The sequence below is a fragment of the Thalassophryne amazonica genome, chromosome 4, assembly GCF_902500255.1.
Source record: "Thalassophryne amazonica chromosome 4, fThaAma1.1, whole genome shotgun sequence".
Classification (NCBI taxonomy): Eukaryota; Metazoa; Chordata; class Actinopteri; order Batrachoidiformes; family Batrachoididae; genus Thalassophryne; species Thalassophryne amazonica.
In genome coordinates this window covers 28,520,218-28,547,430 of record NC_047106.1, presented here as the reverse complement: position 1 = coordinate 28,547,430, position 27,213 = coordinate 28,520,218, and the positions used below count along the sequence as shown (strand labels likewise).

The 27,213-nt window shown below is 41.2% G+C and overlaps 1 protein-coding gene and 1 long non-coding RNA gene across 3 annotated transcripts in view; both read left to right on the top strand.

Moving 5' to 3' along the window:
- spa17 (sperm autoantigenic protein 17) overlaps positions 1-27,213 on the top strand; it is a 58,967-nt gene that overhangs the window by 24,879 nt on the left and 6,875 nt on the right. The window contains exon 5 of one of the 2 annotated variants that reach the window (XM_034169310.1): positions 16,684-16,839. In XM_034169310.1, coding sequence (XP_034025201.1) covers positions 16,684-16,839 — 156 coding nt within the window. Of the gene's footprint in view, positions 1-16,683; positions 16,886-27,213 lie in introns of both variants that reach the window. The other variant, XM_034169308.1, reaches the window with a different exon arrangement.
- Positions 21,031-21,450, top strand: LOC117509572. The gene is made up of 2 exons (XR_004560439.1): positions 21,031-21,187; positions 21,257-21,450. It is a non-coding gene; the product is annotated as an uncharacterized LOC117509572 (long non-coding RNA).

Here is a 27,213-nt window from a genome sequence, read left to right as displayed (position 1 = left end):
TGAGTCGTGCTTGCATTATAATGGTATGTCAGTTATGACTTCTTGGCCACACTGCACATTTCAGTATCCAGTGTACTGATGTCTCAAAGTTGAGGAACTCAGCAACTGGAAAAGGCCAAGAGGACATTCATGTGTCACCAGGTTGCAACATAGTTGTCTGCCTTCAGAAGGTGGGGATGTACCTGGCTGTCAATCAATACCCAGGGTGGTTCTGTCCTGTTTTTAGGCTTTCCGATGGTTTACATCTTCAGGTGGGGTAAAGTTTTCTCCTGACTGTTGACTTTAACATAGTTCTGCCTGCTACTTGTTATCTTCTCTGAAGCATCACAAGGGAAATAATTCCATCAAACAGCATACTTGTTATCCGTGGCTTTCTGAACGCGAGTATTTTGTTTTTTCCAAGCACACCATTGTGTTTTTTTTTTGCAAAATGTACCAGGAGTAGATTTGTCGATGGCTAATGTGACAAAATGATTTTGTTTTTTATGCTAGTGATTGCTTATTTTCAGTGACAGTTGTGAGCTCTTTGGACATATTGTCAGTGAACAGCAAATATACTGTAACTGCAACGAAAGCATTTACTATGATGCCTGCATCTTTTATCTGCTTAATTTGGCTCTGAAGCAATCAATGAACCATTACTGGACTTACTTTTAAAGTAAGTCCTGTAAAACTAATTTTGGATGTGAATATTCTCACAAATCTGGAAGTATGAACTTTAAGATTGTTTATTTTCTGTCACCTCCAATATGCTGCAGCGTGTAGCAGCAATAACTTTGACAATGTCCAAATATTTATTGACCTGACTGTAGGCATCTTCGAATGCCATATTAGGAAAAAGTCACAACGAATTAAAAAGATGTATTGCCAAAGTTCAGCATAATCCATGTGTTTTATCATGTGTGGACATGATTGTCCAAGAGGCTGTTTGAAGCCTTTAGCCTGCATAGGGGTATACATCAGTGCTCTAATGCGGTACTTTTTCTTAATGCCAAATCCTTACTCCTCTTGGGGGCCGCTAGAGCTTCTAGAGATTGAAAGTTGTTAAGGCAATGTATCATCATAAAACACTGAACAATTTGTCTTGTGTATTAGGCCTTTAATATCTTTGAGTGCCACTGCACCCAGCCCGTCTCAACTGTCTGGGCTAACAAGGTTCCAAGTGTGGAGGGGAGGAAATGTAGGAATGGTGTACTAAGAATGTTACCATGGTAACCCCTCACCATCCGGCTCTCTCATGGTGTCGTCATGGAATTAATGTGAGATAGTGATGCTGACAGTTGCTAGGCACAATCTTTATCAGTAATGTGCCTGTAATAGCAGTTTTTACCCGACAGTGTAAGCAGCATCCAGAAGCATTCTGTGTATTTTTGCGCGCAGTGTTGCTTACCGAAATTCTGTTCCAGCTAAAGATAACTGCAGCAAAACTATACCGTATGTAGGCCATCTATTCCAGTAGTGACCCAGCTACAGCACCTCAAATGTCTCAATGTTTTTACTGTGGTTTCTTGCAACCTTTGTAAAAGTAGCAGTAGTGTTCCTTTGGTGAATGGAGCACTTTAAGCAGGATTACTTCAGGATGTTTGATTACAGAAAAATCTATTATGTCACACTTACTATTAATACAATTAAATAATGCCTCATTTGAGACAGCAAAACATAGTGTTAGCAAGGGTCACCTGAGCCATTTATTAGAGGACAGATTAGCATATTGTTTGAATGGTTTGCAGCCTGAGTGTGTTAATGGCAGAGATCTAACTTAGATAAATGGATGTTTTCTGTTTCTCTCTGTCTTATCTCTGAGGCTGACAGAGGAGTGTGGGCGGGTGTACCAGCTGGGATCAGAGGATGGCGAGGGCTGATAGCTCACTCTGCTTGTAATAAATTTATCACACCTCTGAGTGTAAACTAGTGCAAGATGCGTAATACCATTTTCCTTCCGCACTGGAATTTGAAAGTTGATGTGATTATTTTGCCACCATCTGGCATTTACATAGTATTTTTATGTTGGTCATCTTCTTTTATAGAGCTTTATTTTAACACTGTAACTTGTACAGTTTGGCCAGACAGAGGGGGAAAGCTGGAAAGGATGTGTATCAGGTTAGGATGATAAGAATGGAAATGTGTTAACAAGCCACAAAAGTGTATTGAGAAAGTGGAGGAAACACTTTGAGGAGTTGCTGAATGATGAAATAGAGAGAGGGTTGGATGATGTGGAGAGAGTGAATTGGAAAGTGCAAAGTAACTGAAGTCATGGATACATGGTTGGAGAAGTGGAAACGTGGCTGAACATCATGTGGTCCACATGATGCAGCCTAAATTTCTTGGCATGTTCAGGACTTCTACGATTCCACTGTAGATCTCACATATCCCAGTCCTGGAGGAATCTTGAAGGATCATATGGATTTTTAATTTTTTTTTAATCCCACTGATCTACCTGCTGTGCTGTATATTTAAGGTGTTAAGGTCTTTCATCTTCAGAAGACGAACGACTGTCCGAACCAAGTTACCATTCATGGAACTGAGGTGGGCATTGTGGACTACACAGTAAATTTTGCAGATTAAAATTTACTCTGCCAGGACTACATTTGGTTTCAGTCCAAATGGAGTCAAAAATACTGTCACAGTGTTAAATAATTTCTGTCACAGTGTAAAATAAACTCTATCATCCTGTGAATGACTCTTATTAGAGTTGAAAAACTTGGTTTAACAAGAAGGTAGAGTTGATTTCTTCAGACTTGGGACCAAATGTTATCCTGGCAGAGTATATTTTACTCTGCAAAATTTACTATGTACTACAAGTACCTGGGTGTCCACATAGACAACAAACTGGACTGAACTGTAAACACAGATGCTGTGTATAAGAAAGGGCCGAGCTGACTGTACTTCCTCAGGAGGCTCAGATCTTTCAATGTCTGCAGAAATATGTTGCAGAGGTTTTATCACTCTGTGGTCTCCAGCATCATCTTAATCTATGCTGTCATGTGCTGGGGCAGCAGGCTGAAGGCAGCTGACGCAAACAAACTCAACAAACTCATCAGGAGAGCTGGCTCTTTCCTGGGGTGGAACTGGAGCCTGTGGTGGAGGTGTCGGAGAGGAGGATGTTGAGAGAACTGCTCACCATCCGTGACAACACCTCCTACCCCCTGCATGTCACACTGATGTCCTGTCAGAGCACCTTCAGCCAAAGACTGAGCCACCAAGGTGCACCACAGAATGCACAAGGATGTCCTTCCTACCTGTGACAATCAGACTGTATAACTCCTCCCCCTTCTGCAGCATGAATGCATAACGATCAGTGTTTTTCAGTTACTCAGAGCTATGTGCAATACTATCAATATTTTGTGCAAGTGTCTCAGTCATTTTGTATAAACATGTTCGGGATGAATAAAGTTCTTTCTTATTCTTAATATTTTGTTCAGTTTGGCTTTCAAAGCTGGCTCAGCAATTTAAAAAAAGCCATTATTTAATGTAGCCAACTTTAGTGTACTTTTTCAGTATCAGTCACATTTAAGAACTGTCACTAATTTAATGGTTTAGCACTCAAACTGTATCCAACCCTGTGTCAACTGCCAAAAGTAAAGGAGCGTGTGAGAGGTGAAGAAGCAAGTGCAGGCAGGGTGGAGTGGGTGGAGAAATATGTCATGAGTACTTTGTGAGAGGAAGGTAACTGCAAGAGCGAAAGGGAAAATTTACAAGACTGTAATGAGATCAGCTGTGCTGAACAGCTTGGAGGTGGCGATGCTGACAAAAAGACAAGGCAGAGGTGGTGGTGGCTGAGGTGAAGATGCTGAGATTTTCTTTGGAAGTGACGAGGATGGACAGGATAAGCAATGAGCATGTCAGAGAGACAGTGCAGGTAGGACGGATGGAAGGCAAGACAAAGATGATTTGGGCTTGTGCAGTGGATGGGCGTGGGGTATATCAGGAGAAGGATGCTGAGGATAGAGCCACCAGGCAGGAGGAGAAGGGAGAGGCCAAAGAAGAAGAGGTCTTAAATACTCATCACGTCAAGTCTGGGAGAATGTGCTTGTGCCATGCTTTACTGCATCTACAACACCATGGAACTGCCTTGGGTCCGAGATTGCAATCATCCAGGCAGACAACTGGTGTCTGCCTGATGCTTTTTTCTTCTTCTAAATCCATGACCATGTTGAATTGGTTTCAGTGGTGGAGTCTGACCCTCGGGTGAAACAGCATAAAAAAAACAAAAAAAAAAACATTTTTTTTTCCCCCATTATTTCCACTTTTTACACTATTAGCAGTAAAAATGTTTGTCACTGCTTCGATTGGACACCTCTGACATACATAGGCAGGGTGCAGAGCCTTATATAGTGTTTTTATGGCATTGTTTCTGATCATTCAGTCTTCTTCTGAACAAGCAGGAATTTAAATACATGTGGAAGGTTTACACATGTAATTTTTACAATTATGAAGATTAAATAGAGCACCGCACTCTTACAGCGCAAATCTCCCACAAGTTTCCAATTCCACAAAATTTTACCTTGTAAAAAAATTTCAAGGTCAAAGTCCTGCTAGAAGTTGCTTTTCATAAGCTAAAATAGATGTGATCAAATGTCAGGAGGATGTATTTAGTTCATGCACTTGAATCAAAGTTTTTTTGTGGTGTTGTCAGGTTTTGATTTGTTTTTTTTTCTACTTTTTCGGTTTCTGAATTACTTTTCAGATAATTTTCACAGAACATTGGTTATCTCTGCTGTGCACAGCTTGTCATTGTTTTTTGGCACTTGGTTTCTGACTGACAACTGAAAGATAGACAAACAGGTATAAAATTGGAACCTCCATCCGATTTTGGTGGTGCAGGTAAATTCATAACAGAAAAATGAGTGATTGAGGCACTTTTGATTGAGATATAATGCAAATGTCCACAAAATCTACAATCCAGAGCTGAATGAAACTGTCAGACAATAGTGAGTGGCAGTGTGCACCTTACTTTCAAGTATGAGATTGGTACACATTTGATTAAGATACATTGTAAAACATTTATTAAACGGGATTATCAGTGTTAACGTTTGAACCAGATCTGATACAGATTACAGAGATTACAGAGTTTGTGGCCATTTAAATTTGTCAGCCAATAAAGGATACCATCCTACATAACGCTTTCAAATATGAAAGAAGTTTTATTTTTTTGTTTTGTTTTTTACAGTTATGAATTTTTGGAAATTCATTCAGTGTTAAAGATAGGGAATTTTTTCCCAAGATTTTTCCTGACTTTGACCTATGACCATGAATCAGTTCTTGCCTATTAGGATATGAATCGTCAGTAAAAGTTTGATAACGATATATGAAAAATTCACACAAACGAGTGAAAACATAACCTCCACCAACGAAGTTGGAGGAGTTTGTTTTTTATATATATATCGTAGCATGTTTATACGTGCCCATTGTCATAAAAAAGTACAAGAATTTTAACAGAAGTTGATGAAAATGTTGGAAAAAAGTATTTGTAATTTTGCCTCTACACGACCAGTGGATTTGAAATTCACCCATCAAGATATGCCTGTACGTTTAAGAGATGTACACATACAAGACATATTGCAAGGTTTATGTGTCCATCCCGACTTGTCTTTAAAAAAAAGGTGGCTGTAAATGATTTGTATTCACAATAATCCATTCATTCATTTTTCTAAACTTGCTTCTGACATTTAAGGGTTACAGGGGTGGGTTGGATCCTACCCAATTGGCTATTCACAATAATACACATATTTTAGTTGTGCAGTTACTTAAGGTCCCTTCACATATAGTGCGAAGTTTGGACGATGTTTGGACAAATACGATGAAACAGTTCAAATCTGCGCACCATGAAACATTGCGCCGACAGGCAGGCGTGTATGATCCCGGGGCAAGAGCTTGTGCACGCAACGGTTTCTTTCAAGCAGGAACAGTGCGAGGGTGCACCACATTGCTCCGCTTATGTGGAATAAATAAAAACAGCCGGTACCTGTGGGACCACATCGCACCGCTTATGTGGAATAAATAAAAAAATAAAACCAGCCGGTACCTGTGAGACCACATTGCGCCGGTTATGTGCAATAAATAAAAAAACAAAAACCACCCACTGCACTTCAACCTGCACCTTCCAAAAGCTCTGATTCCCAGTCAGCAACTTTACCACTGAGCTACGGAGCTGTTCTTTGAAAGCTGCAGGAATCTGCCTCATATCAGGAAGGACATGGCAAAAAATAAATAAAATCACACACAATATAAAAACACTGCATTTATTCAGTGAGCAATACAAATATGATCCATCTGTTTGGAGAGTCAGAGCTGCGTGTCGTCAGAGCGAGCTGCAAAAAGTTTGTACCTGAGTTTTCAGAGGTGGGGTTTGTAGTTGCCATCTGCCACGCCGGTGTTTGCCAACCCGGACAGTGGGAATACCACCTCAACCGGCAACTTAGCCCCGCGACTGGACAGCAACAACGTCCGAGGCTCAACGTGGTGAATTCACTGAGGCCGCGCGCTGCGTCATTAAAGCCGCGCGTCACGAGTGCCGCTTCCCCGAGGCCTCGTGCAGCCACCGCGGATCCATCAGCGCGAAACACCGAGGCCGCGCGGCACCAGCGCAGTGCAGATCCATCCCGGTGACAAACAACGCAGGCTGTTAACATCGGCGATCGACAAGCTGCTCATAAGCCGACCATGGGGCCTAAGAAGGTTCTGACAGCGGAGGAAGGTGACGATATTAAAAAATCTCTGGACTTTCTATCAGAGGAGATTTCTGTTGTGAAGCAGCAACAGAAATCAATCATGGATCTGGTGGAGGAGGTGAAGGCATTACGGCTCCAGAACGCCGAGAAAGACCGGCATCTGGTGCAGCTGGAAAATAGAGTGGCTGAATTGGAGCAGTACACCAGAATTAACGACATCATCATCACAGGTCTTCACATCAAACCACGGTCCTACGCACGGGCGGTAACAGATGAGAGCGGAGGGGAGCCCAGTGAACAGGAGGTCAGCTCTGTGGAAAAACAGGTTGCTGATTTCCTCCTATCTAAAGGTATAGAAATGGATTTAAATAACATTGAAGCGTGCCACCCTCTGCCCCGGAGAAATGACGGTGATAAACGAACCGTCATCATGAGATTCATCAACAGAAAACACAAAACAGCACTGTTAAAACAAGGAAGAAAACTGAAAGGGACAAACGTATTCATCAATGAACATCTCACCAAACGGAATGCCGACATCGCCAGGAAAGCACGCTTCTTGAAGAAACAGGGAAAAATCCAGCACACATGGACTTCAAACTGTAAAATATTCATCAAACTGAACGGATCACCAGAACAAGCAAAAGTCATGGCAATAAGGAACATCGAGGAGCTGGACAAATATGAACAATAGTGTTTCTTAAAGTGAGGATCTGGACAAATATGACCAATAAGGTATGAGGACACAAACACATCACAGCACCATGACACAGACCAGAGGAACCTATTCATCTACTACCTATTCATCTACATCTGGAGACAAGAAGGATATAACTCAAAGGATTGCTGATCATGGAAAAGTAGAACTGAGAACATTTAAATACACAGACCACAATGTACTGGACTTGGAGCACGATATAGACCCGGACAATAATTTCTTCTCAAATATCAATGACAGTTGTTGCTATTATACAGATGAACAGTTTAATCGGATCATTAAAACGGATAACAAATTATCAATAATCCATTTCAACAGCAGAAGTCTATATGCAAACTTTAACAACATTAAAGAATATTTAAGTCAGTTTAAAAAAATATTTAACATAATTGCTATATCAGAAACATGGATCAATGAAGATAAAGGAATGGATTTTAAACTGGATGGATATGAATTTAATTGTGTAAACAGAAAAAATAAGAGTGGAGGAGGAGTGGCTGTGTATGTGGATAAGAACATGGATTATAAAATAGTAGACAATATGACAACTGTGATTGATAACTTATTAGAATGTATAACTATTGAAATATGTGAAGAAAAAAGCAAAAATGTATTAGTCAGCTGTATATATAGAGCACCAGGATCTAGTATTGAAACATTCACTGACTGTATGGGAAAAATGTTCTCAAAAACTAATCAAAAAACTGTGTTCATTTGTGGTGACTTAAATATTGATCTGCTCAATCCAAATAAGCATAAAATAACAGATGAATTTATCAGTATAATGTACAGTATGAGTTTATATCCAAAAATCACCAGGCCAAGCAGAATTACATCCCATAGTGCCACCTTAATTGATAATATATTCAGCAATGATATTGAGAATAACACTGTGAGTGGATTATTAATCAATGACATTAGTGATCATCTACCAGTTTTCATCGTTTATAATAGAAACCATCGGCGGAATCAGCCAGAGGAGAAAATAAAATACAGGCGAGTGCGGACAGAGGAAAACATGAACACACTAAAGAAGGATTTACAGGAGCAAAACTGGGAAAAGGTATACAGTGAAAGTGATGTTGATAGTGCATATGAAACTTTTTTACAAATATTTACATCATTATATGATAAAAATTGTCCAATTAAACAAGACTACAGAAAACAAAAAATCCAAGCTCGACCATGGATGACGAAAGGGTTACGAAATGCATGTAATAAGAAAAATACACTGTATAGAGAATTCATAAAACTAAAGACTAAAGAGGCAGAAAATAGATATAAGAAATACAAAAATAGATTAACTAATATTATACGGGTATGTAGGAAGGAATATTATAGTAACATATTATATAATAACAAAAACAATATTAAAGGAATATGGGATATATTAAATAGCATTATCAAAAATGGTAATAAAAAACAGAGTTACCCTCAGTGTTTCATTGATAATAATGTCAAGAAGGAAAATAAGGATGAGGTAGTCAACGGTTTTAATAATTTTTTTGTAAATATTGGACCAAGCTTGGCAGAAAAAATTCCTGATTCCCAATCTGAGGATTGGGATAATAATCTTATAGAAAGAAATCCCTGTTCAATGTTCCTCACAGCAGTGGATGGAAATGAAATTATAGACATTGTGAATAATTGTAAATATAAAACATCTACCGATTTAAATGAAATTGATATGGTGGTGGTAAAACAGGTCATTGAATGGATTGTAGAACCATTAACATACATCTGTAACTTATCATTTCAAACCGGTAAATTTCCCAATCAAATGAAAAAAGCTAAGGTTGTGCCGCTGTATAAGACTGGGGATAGACACCACTTCACAAATTATAGACCTGTTTCTTTGCTTCCACAATTTTCCAAATTATTAGAAAAGTTATTCAATAATAGATTAGACAAATTCATAAATAAACATAAATTACTTACTGATAGTCAATATGGATTCAGAGCACATAGTTCAACATCACTTGCATTAATAGAATCAGTTGAGGAGATTACAAACGCCATAGACCACAAATTACATTCAGTTGGAATATTTATAGACCTTAAAAAGGCTTTTGATACAATTAATCATGACATATTAATCAATAAACTTGAACAGTATGGGATTAGGGGGTTGGTGTTGCGCTGGGTGAGAAGCTACTTAAGTAACAGAAAACAGTTTGTGAAGTTGGGGGAATATACATCATCATGCTTGGACAATGCTTGTGGCGTCCCACAGGGGTCAGTATTGGGTCCAAAACTGTTTCTAATTTATATAAATGATATTGTCAATGTTTCCAAAATATTAAAATTAGTATTATTTGCAGATGACACAAGCATTTTTTGTTCAGGGGGGGATTTGCAGGAGTTACTGAGGAGGATCAGTATAGAAATGGGAAAATTGAAAATATGGTTTGACAGAAACAAATTATCATTAAACTTAAGTAAAACAAAATACATGTTATTTGGCTATTGTAATACAGACATACAGGTTCAGTTACAAGTCGAGGGGGTAGATATTGAAAGGGTACATGAAAATAAGTTTCTGGGGGTGATAATAGATGATAAGATAAACTGGAAGACTCATATAAAACATATACAAAGTAAACTGTCAAGAAGCATTTCAGTTCTAAACAAAGCGAAACATATTCTGGACCAAAACTCACTCCGCATTCTTTACTGCTCACTGGTTTTACCATATTTACAGTACTGTGCAGAGGTATGGGGTAATACTTATAAAGGTACAACACAATCACTGTCAGTAATGCAGAAAAGAGCTATAAGAATTATTCATAATACTGGCTATAGAGATCATACAAATCCACTATTTTTACAATCCAAATTCTTAAAATTCACAGACTTGGTTCATTTTCAAACAGTACAAATTGTGTATAAAGCAATAAACAATTTACTTCCAGCAAATATTAAAAATATGTTTTTTAACAGATCAGGGGATTACAGTCTGAGGGGGAAATTTAATTTAAAGCATCAGTGGGCACGAACAACATTAAAAGGTTTCTGTATTTCTGTCTGTGGGGTGAGGATGTGGAACAGATTGGGAGTGGGGCTCAAGCAATGTCCAAGCATGAACCAGTTCAAACAGCGGTACAAAAATATGGTTTTTTCTAGGTATAGGGAGGAGGAAGGGTAATGAGGGTTAGGGTGTTTTTGTTTTTTGCTTCGGCTTGTAAATATATAGTATTTTGTATGTAAGTAGGTATGTGTAGGTGTACATTTATGTTTGTGTATATATATATGTGTATATATGTATATGTGTATATATGTGTATGTATATGTGTATGTATGTTGATGTGTGTATGTATATATATATGTGTATATGTATGTATATATATATATATATATATATATATATATATATTGATATCGGTTTAGGTGTGTAGGAATCTATGTGTATATGTGGCAAAGGGTATTACTGGTTGTGGGGAAGAAGGGGTAGAGATAAATAAGCTGATGCTTCACCCTACCCCTTTTCGGACATGTTGGGTACACAGTAGGAACTTTTTTGTTGTTGTCTTTACTGATCTATCTTGTAATTGTTGTTGTATCAAATGTTCGAAATAAACAGTTTTCATTCATTCATTCATTCATTCATTCATTCATTCATTCATTCTCTGGTGATGACCCATGGTCACAGACATACAGTCATGAAATGGCATGAATGAGAAGCAGTGTGCTCTGATCATGTCCACATCTACTGGTCCGATACGTCCAGTCAGCCACACGTGTTCTGCCTGACATGCGTGTCTTGTGGACGGCGCGCTGCAGCACACACACCACGTCATGTGGAACAGAGCTCATATGGGTGACATGACGGTCAGATCGCCCGCTGCGTGTTCTGATCTGATGGTTCGATTCAAACCTTGCAGGCTGTGTCCATTCCGTGCACACGCTCACTCGCTCGCTGCAGCTTGTTGCCATGGCAACATGTTTTTATTTATGCCCACGTAAGTACAGCAATCAGACACACGTGCCTCACAGTGGACAGTTGTTAGTCGATGTCTGTCCAAACACAGTAGGTGTTGTCCAGCTGGAATATCCAGAATGACAGATCACCACAGCTGCTTCTGACGGAAGCCATGCCTCCTGCCAGTTCTCAGCAATGCACGTAAAGCCACACCCGTGGGGAACAGACAAATTTCTCTGTGAGTACAACAGTGGTTGTCTGCAGTCTGTTACTGTGCCAAAAGTGCGACTGGCCACACATTTTCTAAGTGCCATGTGAGCGGTGTTAGATGTTTGTGTGTGTCACCTGGAATTTGGCTGACACCTGCCACGAGAGGGTTCGATGGGTTCACACAGCGCACACTCTGTCTTTCAGCCACTGGTGTGCACAAATAGTTGTCGCAACAGGTGTATGAGGTGTTAGAGGCAGGGACGATTTCACACGGTTTGCACGATTCCTGCGTCATGCGCACTAAGTGTACACTTCATCCAAACTTCGCACTATGTGTGAAGGGGCCCTTATGGGTGCTGAAAACTGAGTATCGGTGTTAAAAAAAAAAGCTATAATTATTAAGCCCCATTAAAAAAAAAATGTTATCATCCCTGCCCGCATGCTGAAATTGGCTGGCATCAGTTCTTTTTTTCTTTTTTTTTGGTTAATTTCATTGATGGCGGTACAGCTGGTGCAAGAACTGGCACATCAGCTAGGCCGCCCACCTTTTCTAAGTGTGCAGTGAGCGGTATTAGATGTTCGTGTGTGACACCTGGAATTTGGCCGACACCTGCCAAGTGAGTACGCGCAGGGCACTTGCTGTCTTTCGGCCGCTTGTGTGTGAATGTTGTGGTGACAGCTGTACAAAGTGTTTGAGGCGGCTCCGATTTTTCACAAATGGCATGCAGTTCCTCCTTCATGCACTAGTCATCTTCAATCATGTTATGTGTGAAGGGGCCCTAATATATGAGGGGCGACTGAGAAGTTTTGAGCCTAATCCTGAAAAGCAGGGTGTAGTTCTCCATCTTGTGTAATGTGTAAATTTTGAGTCACTGGGTGCAATGTTGAGAAATGTAGGTTAAAAACCTACATTTCTCAACACTGAGTGACAGGTAGTGGTGGCATTTTACAATCGGATCACAAGCCCAATTGAAGCCTTATGAACCACATCAACAAGAGTGCTCTGAGAGCACAGTATTCCCTGCTGGCAAATGCTGCTTTGGTGCAAGTGCTTACTACAGTCTGATACCATTTCAAGGACCTGTACCAATTTTCATAAAATTTGTCCTAAATATGTGAGGAGTTGATTTTAGAATGTGGGCACCAACTCATGAAACTGGCAGTGTCTAGGTGTTTTAATTAAGGGCCATAACTGTGCCAAAATGTGTCAGTCATGTACAATATTACAATATGTGTGTTAACCTATAACAAGGAATTGTACCAAGTTAAATGAAATTCCGTCTAAAAGTGTGAGAGGAGTTGATTTCAGAATGCAAACACCCAAGTATGAAACTGGCAGTGTCTAGGTTTTTTAATCAAGGGCCATAGCTGGTAAAAATGGGCCCAAATTTAATGATATTAAAATATGCGTATTACCAATCTATAACAAGGACTTGCACCGAGTTTCACGAAATTCCTCGTAAAAGTGAAAGGAGTTGATTTCAGAATGCTTATAACCTTTTTTGGGAAGGACAGACAGACAGAATCCACTTTCTGGTCTTTGGGATAAGAAGCAGAGATGCAATTCTGAGGTGAAATCCTGTCCATAAACTTCACGAACAGGATTGGTGACAAGGGACAGCCCTGGCAGAGTCCAACATCCACTGGGAACAGGGCTGATGTATCGTTGAGAACGTGGACACAGCTCTTACTTTTAGATGTATAGAGGCCGTATTGCAGCAGTTCTGATTCCTATATGCCCTTTTTAATTTTGAGATGTAGAAGGTGACATCATTTACTGTTTTCCAGAGCTGAGGCATCTGTTAATTGGGCTGCTGATATGTAGACCCAGCATGCATGTCAACATTCTAATGCCAAAAACCTGTCGGCATTTTAATCAAAGGCTTCTTGATGTGCTGTCAAACTTTACAGCGTCAGTTCAGTCGTAAAGATTGTACTGTAAACTCGTGTGCACGGTGAACTGAGTTCTGTTAATGGTCTGGATCAGTGAAGCCATCGCAGTAGGTGAGTGACCTTAATGAGCCTGAAAAGATGGAACATGCTGTCATGTTTGTAGGAGGTCTCTCTCTCTCTCTTTTTCCCTCGCTACCCTCTCGTTCTTGCTCCTCACTAACTCTCGCTCTCTCTGTGAGTGAGCGGCTGTTAGTGAACATTCACTGATTGTCAGTGAGATCCAGTGAGGCATCTGTACTATACTGGAGCTTACTTGATTCACACAGAAATTTAGGCACACTCAATCAGCTCACCTGAAGACTGCAGTCATCTCTCGGAGGAAGCCATGGACTGTCACAATGTAAGTAACAGAGTCAGATTTCTTTTGAAATGTTGGTCAGTTACTTCGTGAACTGTTTTTGGACTGTATGCAGCACAGCTTTGGGTTTGGTTAAGAAGAGCTCTGACCGCCTGCTGTCACTCTGTTGTGTATAAAGTGAGTTTGCAACACAGTTTTAAAACTAGTACTGCTCTGATGAAAGGAAGGGAAAAGTGTCAGGAAAAAACTCCCTTCCAGCAGCTCTGCATCTCTGCAGCTGGAAAAAGAGCTCCAGCAGAATGTGGCACCTCAGTGCAGCAGTCAGACAGAGAGGCTAATGAATGCTGGCTGAACAGGTGGGCGGCTGCACTCCCACGCTGGAGGGTTTCACTGTAGACGAGAAGCACTGCCGCACCAACTTGGTGGGATGACAGTGGGCTCAATCTGTGGTCCGCTTTTGTGCAAAATGTCATTCTGTTTTTGTTGGTCAAAGTGCGGGGTGTAGCCAATTGTTTGCTCACTACAGAATCTCAACTGGTATTTACATAACTAGTTGATAGCCTCTGTGTTTTTTTTCCACTGACACTTTATGACAAGTCAGGATTTCTGTCCCGCCCACTTGTGTTTTCAGCAGGACACTTACATGCTTTTTAGTTTCAGTTATTGAATGAGCTGCTGGTGATAACTGCAGCAACACACTTTATGTTTCCTTTGAGACACTACTGGAACTCCAACCATTATGAACTCTGCATTTATTTCACTTTAATATTTGACTCACCCACCCGAGGGTGTGTGTGTGTGTGTGTGTGTGTTTCTGTTTCTGCACTTGACAATACCTGCAATGGAGTGTAACTGATGGGCTGGTCGACACACTTTCATGACCGGGTCACGAGCCCAATTGATATTTTGATGATGATAATAATAATAATAATAACATATATGAAAAATGTTTATATATAATTTTATAGAAAAAATAAATTTTAATAATTCTAATATTAATGTTTTAATATTATTCACAAATTATTTGCTAAAATGTTTTTTATTAGTTGATATATTCCAGTAGTTGTGTGAATGGGGTTACGTCTTCTGTCTCCGATTCCCTTGTTTGTGGTTTGTTTTAATAGGAGCTACATATTATCACACATATAGTCAAAAATGATCCATAGTCTAATCCAATAGGACAGTGCTTCCCAACCTATTCTCACAAAAAAAAAATTGTAAAAAAATACGGCACATCAGTTATTACAAATTTGTGCATATTCTTTTCAAATCGGATTCGCACATATAGACCATGTAGCCCTCCAGCAGGAGGTGGTGATGATGTCACCGACAACAAAACGGTGGATCATCGAAGTGGGAGGGGAAAAAAGTTTGGTAAGTCGTTCTAACCAAAACGTAGACCTACATTCCTGAACACGAAATGCACGTTGCGCATGCGTGTGGAAATTCGTAGGAATATGCATAAAATGTTGGGTTTAAGTTTTGTATCGTATGAAATGTGTTATGGTGGCTTAGTGGTTAGCACTGATGCCTCACAGCAGGAAGGTCGTGGGATCGTTGCCCACCCTTTCTGTGTGGAGTTTGCATGTTCTCTCCATGTCTGTGTGGGTTCCCTCTGGGTGCTCCGGCTTCCTCCCACATCCAAAGACATGCAGATGAGGAGAATTGGAAACTTTAAATTGTCTGTAAGTGTGAGTCCAGGTGTGAATGTGTTTGTTTATATCAATCAATCAATCAATCAATTTTTTTATATAGCGCCAAATCACAACAAACAGTTGCCCCAAGGCGCTTTATATTGTAAGGCAAGGCCATACAATAATTATGTAAAACCCCAACGGTCAAAAACGACCCCCTGTGAGCAAGCACTTGGCTACAGTGGGAAGGAAAAACTCCCTTTTAACAGGAAGAAACCTCCAGCAGAACCAGGCTCAGGGAGGGGCAGTCTTCTGCTGGGACTGGTTGGGGCTGAGGGAGAATATTATATGTGGCCGTGCGACAGACTGGCATCCTGTCCAGGTGAAACCCACCTCGTGCCCTAGCCCCTGTGACACTTAATTGGAGTAAGCAGCTATTGAAAATGGATGGATGGATGAAATGTGTCATAAGAATATGTTAAATTGCTTGCAGGCACACGCTGCAAAGAATAAAGTGATTAATTGCAATTTTGGTTTGTTTTTGGTTTTAAAAAAATGACCTTAAATGGACATATATAACTGTAATTATTCTACTTTTCTGTTTGCTTTATCCAAAGAACATAACGATCTGTTAATTAATTTTGATTATCTGGTAAGTGAGTTATTAGGATTTTATGGATTATGCACTTCTAATTTTGACAGCCTTAGAGCATCCAAAGCATCTTCACCACCTCCTGTGAGCTTAGATTTCCCAGCAGGGGATCTTGCTTCCCTTGGCAAGACAGACAAATAATAAATAAAACCGCTCATATTCAAACCCCATACAAAATCTAATAATTTATAAGAAAAGTTATATTTCTAGTTTGCAACACCTTTTAATTTCAAAGAAGCTAAAAATATGGCTGTTAAAAGGCACATTCCCTTTACTGATTTCTCAAAGCAGCCAAGTATTCTCAAGTGTACCAAGTAGATTAATTAATTAAGGCTGGTCTTATGAGTGGCAGTTTTGGGAATTGATGTATCTGCTGTACACGTGGTGTTACTGCTTTTCCAGGCTGCATCACACCAGCAGACAGCAGTAATGCATGACAAAACAGACGTGTTTTTCCAACTAGTGCATTATTTAGAATCTGAAAGCAGAGGAAGCGGGGAGGCACTCAGACTTTCTGACTTCTTGAAACATGTTATGACAGTTCCACATTTAATTTTGCAAAATTTGACGTAACAGTCTGGTAAAAGAAAACAATATGATGATGACGAAGCATTCCTTTACCATACAGGAGGAGTGCAGCCGGCCCCAGGAGGAGGAGGACATCATGGACATCCCCCTGGATGACCCTGAGGCCAACAGGGCTGCAGCCAAGATCCAGGCTGGCTTCCGTGGCCACATGACCCGTAAGAAGATGAAGCCCGAGGACAAAGCGGAAGGGGAGGAGGTGAGCAGCACTGGGGAGGTGCTCAGCAGCAACAAGGGGGATACAGGTCAGTGGTGTGGACCCAAGGGGTAAAGACTAGGTCACTTAGTGCCCTTAAGGTTGGCGGGCATCATGGCTAATGATGGTAAGACAGACCATTATTTGAAGCTGTAATGAGTTACGGTAAGTGATGGGGAGTTGATAGAAGCATTTGATCTGAAACTGAAGAGCTGGATGTAAGCACATTTTAAAAGAGCATCCGTCAGTTTAACAATCTAAAGCCCCGGCCACACGGCACTAACGAAGGACAATGAAGCCAAAACTAAACAAATGGCAAATGGTAAATAGACTGCATTTATACTGTGCTTTTCCATTTGCATCAGACACTCAAAGTTCTTTACAATGATGCCTCACATTCACCTGTTCACACAGACACACACACACACCGATGCCACCATGCAAGGCGCTCACTACACACCGGGAGCAACTAGGGGATTAAGACCTTGCCCAAGGGCCCTTAGTGATTTTCCTGTCAGGCTGGGGTTTGAACCGAGGATCTTCTGGTCTGAAACCCAACGCTTAACCACTAGACCATCACCTCCAAACCCAAAACGAAACAAGAAATCTGGATTTACATTAACTTTCTGGGGCATCGTTTAACAGTCATTCAGCTTCGTTCCTGCAGCTGGCGCTTCCTCAGAAATTTCAAACTGTTGAAAAATGTGAAATTGTGAATCCCAACAACAACCTCAATTCATCCATATTTCATTTTGCTTTCTGTCCTGACGGTTCCTCATCATTTGCGTAGTTCCTGTGATGTCAGCGTCCTTGTTGACTGTTGTCCAACTTTGTCCAACTTCCCAAGTCTGACGTAATGTACGAAGGTTGACGATATCTGAACGGATCAATAATTAAAGCTCTGACGAGCTGAATGTAGCATCCTTGTATCGCTGATGACTCGGCCATGTGTCAATCAATCAATCAATCAATTTTTTTTATATAGCGCCAAATCACAACAAACAGTTGCCCCAAGGCGCTTTATATTGTAAGGCAAGGCCATACAATAATTATGTAAAACCCCAACGATCAAAACGACCCCCTGTGAGCAAGCACTTGGCTACAGTGGGAAGGAAAAACTCCCTTTTAACAGGAAGAAACCTCCAGCAGAACCAGGCTCAGGGAGGGGCAGTCTTCTGCTGGGACTGGTTGGGGCTGAGGGAGAGAACCAGGAAAAAGACATGCTGTGGAGGGGAGCAGAGATCGATCACTAATGATTAAATGCAGAGTGGTGCATACAGAGCAAAAAGAGAAAGAAACAGTGCATCATGGGAACCCCCCAGCAGTCTACGTCTATAGCAGCATAACTAAGGGATGGTTCAGGGTCACCTGATCCAGCCCTAACTATAAGCTTTAGCAAAAAGGAAGGTTTTAAGCCTAATCTTAAAAGTAGAGAGGGTGTCTGTCTTAGTGATTAGTGATGAGTAGAAAGATGTCCTAGCTTTACGGAGGGCTTTTTTATAGAGCAACAGACTCTTTTTCCAGGCTAAGTGAAGATCTTCTAAATTAGTGAGACGCCATTTCCTCTCCAACTTACGGGTTATCTGCTTTAAGCTACGAGTTTGTGAGTTATACCACGGAGTCAGACACTTCTGATTTAAAGCTCTCTTTTTCAGAGGAGCTACAGCATCCAAAGTTGTCTTCAATGAGGATGTAAAACTATTGACGAGATACTCTATCTCCCTTACAGAGTTTAGGTAACTACTCTGCACTGTGTTGGTATATTGCATTAGAGAACATAAAGAAGGAATCATATCCTTAAACCTAGTTACAGCGCTTTCTGAAAGACTTCTAGTGTAATGAAACTTATTCCCCACTGCTGGGTAGTCCATCAGAGTAAATGTAAATGTTACTAAGAAATGATCAGACAGAAGGGAGTTTTCAGGGAATACTGTTAAGTCTTCTATTTCCATACCATAAGTCAGAACAAGATCTAAGATATGATTAAAGTGGTGGGTGGACTCATTTACTTTTGGAGCAAAGCCAATAGAGTCATTCTCAGCATCTGTGTGGATGTTAAAATCGCCCACTATAATTATCTTATCTGAGCTAAGCACTAAGTCAGACAAAAGGTCTGAAAATTCACAGAGAAACTCACAGTAACGACCAGGTGGACGATAGATAATAACAAATAAAACTGGTTTTTGGGACTTCCAATTTGGATGGACAAGACTAAGAGACAAGCTTTCAAATGAATTAAAGCTCTGTCTGGGTTTTTGATTAATTAATAAGCTGGAATGTAAGATTGCTGCTAATCCTCCGCCCCGGCCCGTGCTACGAGCATTCTGACAGTTAGTGTGACTCGGGGTGTTGACTCATTTAAACTAACATATTCATCCTGCTGTAACCAGGTTTCTGTTAGGCAGAATAAATCAATATGTTGATCAATTATTATATCATTTACCAACAGGGACTTAGAAGAGAGAGACCTAATGTTTAATAGACCACATTTAACTGTTTTAATCTGTGGTGCAGTTGAAGGTGCTGTATTATTTTTCTTTCTGAATTTTTATGCTTAAATAGATTTTTGCTGGTTATTGGTAGTCTGGGAGCAGGCACCGTCTCTACAGGGATGGGGTAATGAGGGGATGGCAGGGGGAGAGAAGCTGCAGAGAGGTGTGTAAGACTACAACTCTGCTTCCTGGTCCCAAGCCTGGATAGTCACGGTTTGGAGGATTTAAGAAAATTGGCCAGATTTCTAGAAATGAGAGCTGCTCCATCCAAAGTGGGATGGATGCCGTCTCTCCTAACAAGACCAGGTTTCCCCAGAAGCTTTGCCAATTATCTATGAAGCCCACCTCATTTTTTGGACACCACTCAGACAGCCAGCAATTCAAGGAGAACATGCGGCTAAACATGTCACTCCCGGTCCGATTGGGGAGGGGCCCAGAGAAAACTACAGAGTCCGACATTGTTTTTGCAAAGTTACACACCAATTTAATGTTAATTTTAGTGACCTCCGATTGGCGTAAACCGGGTGTCATTACTGCCGACGTGAATTACAATCTTACCAAATTTACGCTTAGCCTTAGCCAGCAGTTTCAAATTTCCTCAATGTCGCCTGCTCTGGCCCCCGGAAGACAATTGACTATGGTTGCTGGTGTCGCTAACTTCACATTTCTCAAAACAGAGTCACCAATAACCAGAGTTTGATCCTCGGCGGGTGTGTCGTCGAGTGGGGAAAAACGGTTAGAGATGTGAACGGGTTGGCGGTGTACACGGGGCTTCTGTTTAGGGCTACGCTTCCTCCTCACAGTCACCCCAGTCAAGCCTGCTTTCCCCGGCTGCTCGGGATCTGCCAGGGGGTAAATAACGGCGGCTAAGCTACCTTGGTCCGCACCGACTACAGGGCCTGGCTAGCCTGTAGAATTTTCCACGGTGCGGAGCCGAGTCTCCAAATTCGCCCAGCCTGGCCTCCAAAGCTACGAATAAGCTACACTTATTACAGTACCGTTACTGCTAAAGGAGGCGCGAGGAATAACTAAACCTTTCACACCCAGAGCAGAAAGTGCGGGAGAGACAGGAGAAGCCGGCCATGCTAAATCGGCTAAGAGCTAGTAGCTACGCTAAGCTAGCGGATTCCTAAAAACACACAAAGTGAATAATGTGTAAATAATTTAGAGGTGATTCAGCAGAAGGAGTGCTTTAGTTAAGGCACGTAAAGATTACACTGGGAAACAAATCGTAATCTAGATAACTAGATCAATCTAACTGCGCAGATTAAACAGCTAACAGATACAGAAAAACACCGCTGTGCTCCGGAGATGAAATGATGTGTGAGATGAAAAGCAACGTTGTCATACAGAAACAGTAGTGGCAAGAACGTTTTATCAACTACTTTAACTATTTATGCATGTTGCAGTGGTTTGTGGTTAGCCTGCGTGTGCGCACATGTTGTTGTCAAGACAACCGGATCCTGAACCTGCAGGTGCTGCAGACATAAGGACAAGCTGGCTGCGCTCGGCCTCATACTGTCGGGTGCGTGAATGTTTCGCTTTGATTTAATTTAAGGCGTCAAAGCCGACGTTCGCTTTGTTTTTCTTTTGTTAGTTTTGGTTTCGTTTCGTTCCTTTTTGCGCTCTTGATTCGCAGGCTTTTTAACGATGGAAAAGTGCAGGATCATTTATCCACCTTTTTTGACTTTGTGACTTTTTTGTTCGTTCAGCTATCGTTGTGTGCCGTGTGACCGGAGCCTTAAGGTAAATTTAAAATTATGAGTGCTGAAAACAGTCAAAGTGCTATGCTCATTTCCATAACAGCTACTCTCATTTTATAGGCGTGACATCTGCAAATATAAGATTGTTAAAAAGTTGTATGATGCATGCATTCAGCTGCAGTGATGCTGACTTCGCCTTCCAACACAGAACAACCAATCTAAAAGGTATGCATAATTAAATACACCTATTAGAGCCCCTCACAAAGGTATCCCAAGTGTGATTAATGCAGTGCATAACTGAGTGACTCATTTAATTACCCCACTGGGTCTCCACCAACACATGATTGAATTTCTCAATTATTTCTTCAGCTAAAGTGATTATAATGAGACCAATGCAGACAGGCTGTTATGTGACTAAAGAGGAAAGACGTTTGTTCAGTTTGAACACCACTTTCTTTAAATTTTCAACCTTTATGATTGATGAAATTTTCCAATGAAAAGGCATCCAACCTCATAGGCCCAAAAATGCCTTACCTATCAATGTTACAGACAACCAGGTTTTGTAACATGTGCCGGTGCTGTGTTTAGGGACACCACCTCATGAAAGAGCTTTATGCCTCAAATGGAAACCACCCAGGCAGATCTACAGTCCATCTTGATTAATTGAAACTAACCTTGTACGCTATCTGAAACCACAATATGCTGTGTTGATATTACAACCCCTGGCAAAAATTATGGAATCACCGGCCTTTGAGGATGTTCATTCAGTTGTTTAATTTTGTAGAAAAAAGCAGATCACAGACATGACACAAAACTAAGTCATTTCGAATGGCAACTTTCTGGCTTTAAGAAACACTATAAGAAATCAGGAAAAAAAAATTGTGGCAGTCAGTAACGGTTACTTTTTTAGACCAAGCAGAGGGGAAAAAATATGGACATCACTCAATTCTGAGGAAAAAATAATGGAATCACCCTGTAAAATTTTCATCCCCAAAACTAACACCTGCATCAAATCAGATCTGCTCCTTAGTCTGCATCTAAAAAGGAGTGATCACACCTTGAATCATGGCTCCAACATGAGAGATGTCAATTGAAACAAAGGAGAGGATTATCAAACTCTTAAAAGAGGGTAAATCATCACGCAATGTTGCAAAAGATGTTGGTTGTTCACAGTCAGCTGTGTCTAAACTCTGGACCAAATACAAACAACATGGGAAGGTTGTTAAAGGCAAACATACTGGTAGACCAAGGAAGACATCAAAGCGCCAAGACAGAAAACTTAAAGCAATATGTCTCAAAAATCGAAAATGCACAACAAAACAATGAGGAACGAATGGGAGGAATTGGAGTCAACGTCTGTGACCGAACTGTAAGAAACCGCCTAAAGGAATGGGATTACATACAGAAAAGGTAAACGAAAGCCATCATTAACACCTAAACAGAAAAAAACAAGGTACAATGGGCTAAGGAAAAGCAATCGTGGACTGTGGATGACTGGATGAAAGTCATATTCAGTGATGAATCTCGAATCTGCATTGGGCAAGGTGATGATGCTGGAACTTTTGTTTGGTGTCGTTCCAATGAGATTTATAAAGATGACTGCCTGAAGAGAACAGGTAAATTTCCACAGTCATTGATGATATGGGGCTGCATGTCAGGTAAAGGCACTAGGGAGATGGCTGTCATTACTTCATCAATAAATGCACAAGTTTACGTTGATATTTTGGACACTTTTCTTATCCCATCAATTAAAAGGATGTTTGGGGATGATGAAATCATTTTTACAAGATGATAATGCATCTTGCCATAGAGCAAAAACTGTGAAAACATTCCTTGCAAAAAGACACATAGGGTCAATGTCATGGCCTGCAAATAGTCCGGATCTTAATCCAATTGAAAATCTTTGGTGGGAAGTTGAAGAAAATGGTCCATGACAAGGCTCCAAACCTGCAAAGCTGATCTGGCAACAGCAATCAGAGAAAGTTGGAGCCAGATTGATGAAGAGTACGTTTTGTCACTCATTAAGTCCATGCCTCAGAGACTGCAAGCTGTTATAAAAGCCAGAGGTGGTGCAACAAAATACTAGTGATGTGTTGGAGCGTCTTTTGTTTTTCATGATTCCATAATTTTTTCCTCAGAATTGAGTGATTCCATATTTTTTCCCTCTGCTTGGTCTAAAAAAGTAACCGTTACTGACTACCACAATTTTTTTTTCCTGATTTCTTATAGTGTTTTCTTAAAGCCAGAAAGTTGCCATTTGAAATGACTTTAGTTTTGTGTCATGTCTGTGATCTGCTTTTCCTACAAAATTAAACAATGAATGAACATCCTCCGAGGCCGGTGATTCCATAATTTTTGCCAGGGGTTGTAGATTACATTAGATTCATCTGTGTTGTCATTGGCACCTGGTACAGGTACTGAGGCAACAAAATGCAGTTTGGTATCTAAGCAAAAGTGCAAGAAGCATTAAGTGTAATTCGTAACTATGGTATACAACTAATGAATGTTCATGAGTGCAATGGTAAGAAAGTCTGCATGTGTTGAAAGATTCAGAAAACATTCATTATTTGTTTTATTATGACACCTAAATCAAACTATTCTTTGGAGTAGTTGATTCTGCCTGTCAGGCGATAAAACGACATGCCGCTGAGCTTAGGAGAGCCGCCTGAGGAAGAAGCGCAGTGTGTGGCAGCACACGGTCTGCTTTCATCCATCCAGAAAAAGCTCAACACACATGGAACGTGCACAATTCCTCATTTGTCAGTATTCTACAGCTGGTACATATACTCAACAAAAATATTAACGCAACACTTTTGGTTTTGCTCACCATTTTGTACGAGATGAACTCAAAGATCTAAAACTTTTTCCACATACACAATATCACCATTTCCCTCAAACATTGTTAACAAACCAGTCTAAATCTGTGATAGTGAGCACTTCTCCTTTGCTGAGATAATCCATCCCACCTCACAGGTGTGCCATACCAAGATGCTGATTAGACACCATGATTAGTGCACAGGTGTGCCTTAGACTGCCCACAATAAAAGGCCACTCTGAAAGGTGCAGTTTTATCACACAGCACAATGCCACAGATGTCGCAAGATTTGAGGGAGCGTGCAATTGGCATGCTGACAGCAGGAATGTCAACCAGAGCTGTTGCTCATGTATTGAATGTTCATTTCTCTACCATAAGCCATCTCCAAAGGTGTTTCAGAGAATTTGGCAGTACATCCAACCAGCCTCACAACCGCAGACCACGTGTAACCACACCAGCCCAGGACCTCCATATCCAGCATGTTCACCTCCAAGATCGTCTGAGACCAGCCACTCGGACAGCTGCTGAAACAATCGGTTTGCATAACCAAAGAATTTCTGCACAAACTGTCAGAACCGTCTCAGGGAAGCTCATCTGCATGCTCGTCGTCCTCATCGGGGTCTCGACCTGACTCCAGTTCGCCGTTGTAACCGACTTGAGTGGGCAAATGCTCACATTCACTGGCAGGTGTTCTTTTCACGGATGAATCCCGGTTCACACTGTTCAGGGCAGATGGCAGACAGCATGTGTGGTGTTGTGTGGGTGAGCGGTTTTCTGATGTCAGTGTTGTGGAACGAGTGGCCCATGGTGGCGGTGGGGTTATGGTATGGGCAGGCGTCTGTTATGGACGAAGAACACAGGTGCATTTTATGGATGGCATTTTGAATGCACAGAGATACTGTGATGAGATCCTGAGGCCCATTGTTGTGCCATACATCCAAGAACATCACCTCATGTTGCAGCAGGATAATGCACGGCCCCATGTTGCAAGGATCTGTACACAATTCTTGGAAGCTGAAAATGTCCCAGTTCTTGCATGGCCGGCATACTCACCGGACATGTCACCCATTGAGCATGTTTGGGATGCTCTGGACCGGCGTATACAACAGTGTATACCAGTTCCTGCCAATATCCAGCAACTTCGCACAGCCATTGAAGAGGAGTGGACCAACATTCCACAGGCCACAATTGACAACCTGATCAACTCTATGCGAAGGAGATGTGTTGCACTGCATGAGGCAAATGGTGGTCACACCAGATACTGACTGGTATCCCCCCCCCCCCAGTAAAACAAAACTGCACCTTTCAGAGTGGCCTTTTATTGTGGACAGTCTAAGGCACATCTGTGCACTAATCATGGTGTCTAATCAGCATCTTGATATAGCACACCTGTGAGGTGGGATGGATTATCTCAGCAAAGGAGAAGTGCTCACTATCACAGATTTAGACTGGTTTGTGAACAATATTTGAGGGAAATGGTGATATTGTGTATGTGGAAAAGGTTTTAGACCTTTGAGATCATCTCATACAAAATGGGAGCAAAACCAAAAGTGTTGCGTTTATATTTTTGTTGAGTGTATGTCTCCATGAACACTAATTGGCTTATACCATACTGGATTTAGCTTCTTTGTATAATGGACACATTTCTTTCCCAAAAAGGTAGTTGAGTCATTCAATGGAGACAAAAATGCATGGTAAATAGAACCAGAATGTGCAGTACATGATATCACAGTATTTCTCCATACAAATTGATAAATAATGAATGTCATCAAATGACAAGGATCTATTTTTTTTTTTTTTTTTTTCATATGAGATAGGATAATAAACTATGAAATAAACTATGGTTTTGGACATGATATGCATATAAAAACTGGATATGTGCAATATGATTAAAACAGATACAGTACGGACACAGAGGGTATGATATAATTTGGACATAACTGTATAGACAGTAGAAATATACATATTGGGATGAGAGTAGGTAAAGACAGAACGGGTAAAATGTCTTATAAATCAGTTATGTGTGTGTGTGTGTGTGTGTGTGTGTGTGTGTGTGTGTGTGTGTGGTGTGTGTGTGTGTGTGTGTGTGTGTGTATGGGAGATGGTGTTTACCGGGAAGCGAGCGCAGCTTTGGGGAGGAAAATCTTCGGAGCCTGCTTGTCCTGGTTCCAGAGACTCCTAAAGTGCCTCCCAGAGGGCAGAGGACAACAGTTCATGAATGGGATGAGAGGCATCCTTGATGATGCTATGTGCTCTTGGCAAAGAAGCACCTGCACTTGGATCGTCATCTGGAAAAAGCGCCACGTGGACCATTATTGTTGCTGACACTCCCTCATGCATGGAAACGGCTTCATCTAGGTCCCGAGGACCTGCTCATCTGACAAACATCATTCCAGTCATAACGCAAGGATTCCCCATAGACTTGTAGCACAGAAGCTATTCAGTCATATCTCCTTGTCAATTTTGTTTTGGACGTATGTTAAATTTCTCTCAGACTGCAGCTGGTCCTCCAGTCTGTAGAAATCCCTCATAGTGGGAATTTTGAGTCGAGTCACTGTAAAAACATTATTCTCATATCTCAAGTCTGGACTTGTCATGGTCTCCAAAGAAATAATTGTGCTTCTGCCTTGTACCAGCAGGACAACATATATAGGGTGTCCTAGAACAATATACAAATTTTCATCTGCACAGAAGATGGTCATAACATATATATTTTTTAAACAGATATATGTCTGGATAGAAAGCTGAAAGGTTGAAGTTTATTGTCCTTATGTCAAAATGACCAAAATTTAATTTTGGTATAAGGGTATCATTTTCTGCTCGACACATGTTTGACGTAGGCGCCACGTTGTCCGTTTACCTGCCTGCAAATGCATTGTCATGTCATGTGCAACCGGGAGTGACAGCTGTCACTCGTTATCAGCACCAGCTGTCACTCATTCACATCACCAGCACCATAAAGGCCGGCCTGCAACTCCACCTCCCCGCCGAGAAATCAGCTACCATTCAGGTAATTAATTCTCTGCTGAACCTTAATCCGAGCATTAGTCTGATCTCTTTGCAGCCGTTTTCCTGGGACGGATACCCTGTCTGCTGAGTTGGCGTTTGGTGTGGACTGCGACGGCTTCGCCTCCCACCCCACCCAGATAGAGTGGTTATCTCGGGAGCTGCACGAGTGTGTGATTCGTGAGGTGGAGGTTCTCCCTCCTAACTAAACACAGACTGTGGGATCTGAGTGTGCGAACATCGCAACTCATCAATACTGTTTCTGTTCTTTGCCAGCGGTACCGGGTCTGACTGCTGAAGGACAGTGGCCACCTGGGGCGCAGGGCTTGGCGGCTCCGTGTTCTTCAGATCCTTGGTGGTG